Genomic DNA, 5,000 nt, shown 5'->3' on the forward strand with positions numbered 1-5,000 from the left:
CAATGAAAGAGCTGCACTCTCACACCACACAAACACTCAGACCACATCATGGCCCAAGGTTGTGCTTGTGTGGGGGGAAAAAACACATTATTTTTCAAGGCATTTTCTGAGGGTTTAAAGGGACACCAGGCAACGTTTTTTTGTTAATTACTTATCTTCGTAAGTCGGTATATGGTTAAATGACTCATTACAGGGCGAATGAAGACTCTCTCGCCCGCCCCTACTGCCTGTAGGAAGAATATCCTGCTTGCAAGTTCAGTGTATCGTACCCGCCGACCGAAGCAGGATCAGTTTACATCCTGCATCCACAGCACAGAGGCAGGCTAACGAAATGCTAGCGATTGTTGCAAACGTGTGTATAATGGCAGAACCGGCGAAGAAGCAGCGAATGTGCCGTACAGTTCTGCTCTTAATACTACCCTGTCTACTATCTATCTGTAGTTCTTCTTCCCCTGTTTCACTGAAAGCAAATGGCATATTTTTCTACCGCTATGGTAATACATGGACATGCTGCCACAATGGGAATGCAGTGTAAAGTGTGGAGTGTAGTGCTTCCAATTTTGATTTGAAATTGTTCCATTAAAACTGTAATTGAATTACAAATGTGTGCTGCTCACACATCAGTATGCACACACACACACATGCTTTCAGTAGCCTCGCCAACTCACTCGGAGCGTTTTAATCACTCCCCAGATAATTGCCCCTTGCCTCGCTGTCACACTAACGCTACGTGTTTGTTTCCGTTTGAACCTGTCGCCACAGCGTCTTCATTAAGGAAGGGCCGCCGTCCTTAGCTGTCATCTCCGCTTTACACTCGAGTGGCACACAATGCCTGGAGTGCCTCCGCAGTGCCATGCCATCCCGTGATCTCACACAGATCACACACATACACAGACACACACACACACACATACACACACACACACACACACACATACACACACACACACACACACACACACACACACACACACACACACACACGCACGCACACACACACACACATGGACACACACACACACGGACACACACACATGCACGGACACCAGACACACACATGGACACACAATAGGCCATGACAGTGGTGCATGCATATTTCCAATGTTGTCGCTCTCAGTCATCATCAAAGCACCAATTACAGGTAGGCGTGCTGAGACACCCCGGTGTCATCTCCTATTCCTCTGTGCGTCACACACACGGCTGCGTTATTATTGTCAGGGACGCGGGAGCAGGCCCCAGCCTGTCCTGTTCGGGTCAAAGAGAGCTGCTCGGCTCCGGAGGACAGGACAGGAGAGAAATGGAAACAGCATCAATTAAAAGAAGGGCAGAGGATGACCTCGGAGCTGCCCCCTGTTCGATTGTTTTGTGTCTGAGGTTGTGGCATGGTATTATATAAAGCAAGCGCTTGTCACATTGTGTTTCTTCATCTCAGTGTGTCCGTTCATAATGCTTGTTTGATCATTCACTTGATTTATTGTTTTCCAAATATCATCAGCTTAACTGAATAAACTATCTGGATGCTCTCTATCTCTCTCTTTCTCTCTCTCTCTCTCTCTCTCTCTCTCTCTCTCTCTCTCTCTCTCTCTGTCTCTCTCCCTGCAGCCGGTAGACTACGAGCAGAACCGCGCCTTCATGCTGAACGTGGCTGTCTATAACCAGGTGCCGCTGGCCAGCAACATCCAGTCGTCGCAGCAGCACACGGCGGGCATCACCATCTCCGTGCAGGACGTCAACGAGCCGCCCATGTTCATCAACAACCCCAAGTACATCCGGCTGCAGGAGGGCGTCCCCGCCGGTCACTCCGTCTGCTCCTTCATGGCCAAGGACCCCGACATCTTCATGCAACAGTCCATCAGGTACCGGCAACTGACACGTACTGCACACACACCTCTCTTTGTCCTGGGGGGGTGGCAAAGAGGGCAAAGTGATATCTAGGGGTTTCCCTGACAACACAAACAAATGGAATGTGTGTGTCAAGAAGAGTGTAAGGGCATAAGGCATGGGTAGTACCCTATACTGGACTCACATAGTCTCTGCACTGCTGGTCACTACCAGACTAGTGGGGTGCACAAGGCTGGGCTGCCCATCTCTAAGCTCTCTTGACTTAATGGGAGTTGGAGCAGTTAGCTACATAGTCACATTACATACACAGTCAGTCAGATAAACAATTGTTGCTGATAGAGCCTGGTGTTTTTCCAAAGGTCTTGACTGTTGGAGATTAAGGCATTGTACAGTATTTCACACTAGTCTGCTAGTCAGCAGAACAAAACATGATTCTTCAGTCAGGAGCGCCATTTGCAGGCATCAGCATTTAGCATTCAGTTAGCATCTCCAGGTGCTTAAATGCATAGACTGCACACATAGCGTTTCTCCCCCGTAACACTCCTCACGTCTCCCCGGGGGGTTTGCTTTGTCTGGTTGCGCAAGCTCACACACCTGGCTCTACCTGCCCAGCGTTTACTGAAACCACCACCCCGGAGAGAGAGAGAGAGAGAGAGAGAGAGAGAGAGAGAGAGAGAGAGCAGCCTCAGCCTCAAGCAGGTGCATCTTCTAGCCACCTTCTCCTAGCCACCCTTTCCTTTTCTCGCTGTGCGGTTACTTTCCCAGCAGCCCCCTCTTCTTAGGCCTGAAGGTGTCCGACACATTCCAAAGCCTCCGCTGATACCCCCCTCCCAGCTCAGGCTGTCCCCTGGGGCCTGCGGTCCGCTGTCAGGCAGTGGGAAGAACACCGTGTAAACACAGAGCTAGATGAAAAGATGCCTGCTCTGGTTCAATAACCAGGCAATGGCTTCTGTTTATGTAACACACTATGCTATCGCCTGTGTGTGTGTGTGTGTGTGTGTGTGTGTGTGTGTGTGTGTGTGTGTGTGTGTGTGTGTGTGTGTGTGTGTGTGTCTGTGTCTGTGTCTGTGTGTGTGTGTGTGTGTGTGTGTGTGTGTGTGTGTGTGTGTGTGTGTGTGTGTGTGCTTGTTGGTGCTGCCAGCCAGGCCTGAGGGGTCCCTCATGCAGCTCTCTGTTGTAGCTCAGCCCCTCTCACAGAGCCACAACACTGATGAAACCGCACGTCTGACACCTTCCAAAAGAAACAGAAAAAAAACAATAGGAGAAACAGAAAAAGAGGGGGGAAACGCTGCAGCGCGTGCCTCATGGTGGCACCCGCGAGGAGTCACCCAACCTGGGCAGCCTCCCCTCTGGTGAGCCCCGCACCACGGACTCCATGCCAAAGGCTGGCACACATTCTGTCAACAGCTCAATTAATTAGCTGCTCATTTCACCTTGTAATTAAATTATTCTTTTGGATGGCAGTGTATGTGTGTGTGTATGTGTGCCCCTGTGTGTGTTTGCCCATGTGTGTGTGTGTGCGTTTGTGTGTGTGTGTGTGTGTGGGGGGGGGGGGGTATTCAGAGTGTTTGTGCAGTGGTCAGCAGACAGGTTTAACACTACTGCATCTTGCGAGTACAGGGATGTTGAATCTGAGCTCATTTACCAGCTAATTTAACCGCTAATGACACTAAATTGGCTCTACGTTATAATTCAGGAAAATTCAGAAAAATGGCAGATACACCAGCTGGCTGTCTCTCACTTCCTCATCTTTCTCCATCTCTTTTCTCCCTCTCCTCTGGCTTCTCTCTCTCTCTCTCCCTCTGTCTTTTGCAGTCCTCTCTATCTCTCCTTCCAGTCTCTCTCTCTCTCTCTTATCTATAAGAGCTTAACATTTCTCTTTTTTCTCTCCACAACTCTCTCGTCTCTCTCTGCTCTCTAATCAGCAACATCTCATTCGCTTCATCCTCTTCTCCACCCCTTCTCTCTCTCTCTCTCTCTCTCTCTCTCTCTCTCTCTCTCTCTCTCTCTCTCTCTCTCGGCATGAGAAGCATCAGAAGCTCACTAGTAGATATGGAGAAAGCTAATCACAATATTTCATGTTTCTGCCTGCTGGCATTTAAAGATTAGCAAATCTGTTTACACAACTCTTGTTTTTGCTATGTCAGAACGTGAGCTAATCACGCTTTCCTGGAATTCGGGGAAAGATGGACATTTCGTCTGTTAGGTTCCATTTAATCTCCCCGATTCATCTGTGCTTATCGGCGGACCTCAAACGTGACACGCCATCAGACAGTGGCCGCCCACTCCCTACTCATCCGTAATTATTCCTTTCTTTGCAGAATAATTAGTCACATTTGCCTCAGAGGAAGAAGCCCATTTGTGGATAATGAGTGTGTGTGTGTGTGTTTGTAGAATCGTTTCCGTCCGTCAACAGAGCTGTGAACGATCGCGTTCACGGCCGTCAATTATCTTTCCGCTTGTTTGAGTGAGTAAACAGGGACCCTGCAAATCAAAACTTGGATAGAACTACACTGTTGGCAAAAGTTGGAGAGTGTGTGTTATGTGTGTGTGTGTGTGTGTGTGTGTGTGTGTGTGTGTGTGTGTGTGTGTGTGTGTGTGTGTGTGTGTGTGTGTGGCCAGCATCCATTAAGAAGCCAGCTCCGCCATGGAGGTCAGGAGATTGCAGATCGATGCGGCACATTGTTCCGAGCCCTCTCCCTTGTTTGGTGTTTCTCTGTAAATTGGGCACGCTGGCTGAGTTCTGGGCCCCAGTCCTCGTTGCCTGAACTGCGCTGGGCCAAGGAAGGGTGTGTGTGTGTGTGTGTGTGTGTGTGTGTGTGTGTGTGTGTGTGTGTGTGTGGGGAGGTTGACTGTTTCCGAGTCAGTCCCAGGTCCCCACCCTGCTTCTCCTGATCCAGATCAATGGGCACAGCACACAACAGCAGAGTGGGGCTGAGACACACAGGGTGGATATGAGCCCAGGGCTCAGAAGTGACTGCACGAGGTGAGGATGTTGGGTAGAAGAGAGAAAGGGAATGGGAGGGAGAGAGGGAGGATGGAGGGAGGCAGAGAGAGTTGAAGAAAAAGAGACGTGGTGGGGGCGGCGGAGGGGGGGGGTACAGTGGGCTGGGATGTAACATGGCAGACACCAGATGGATTCATGGAAAGTGATGTGT

The 5,000-nt window shown here is 49.8% G+C and overlaps 1 protein-coding gene across 1 annotated transcript in view; it reads left to right on the forward strand.

The window, feature by feature from the left end:
• Window positions 1-5,000, forward strand: part of LOC143114966 (cadherin-4-like) — a 246,816-nt gene that overhangs the window by 214,254 nt on the left and 27,562 nt on the right. The window contains exon 9 of the mRNA XM_076276809.1: window positions 1,603-1,856. Coding sequence (XP_076132924.1) covers window positions 1,603-1,856 — 254 coding nt within the window. The remainder of the gene's footprint in view (window positions 1-1,602; window positions 1,857-5,000) is intronic.

Source organism: Alosa pseudoharengus, unplaced genomic scaffold, assembly GCF_046254945.1.
Source record: "Alosa pseudoharengus isolate Yale_2024_CS ecotype anadromous, Long Island Sound unplaced genomic scaffold, YU_APseudo_1.1 YU_APseudo_1.1_scf_9, whole genome shotgun sequence".
Classification (NCBI taxonomy): Eukaryota; Metazoa; Chordata; class Actinopteri; order Clupeiformes; family Clupeidae; genus Alosa; species Alosa pseudoharengus.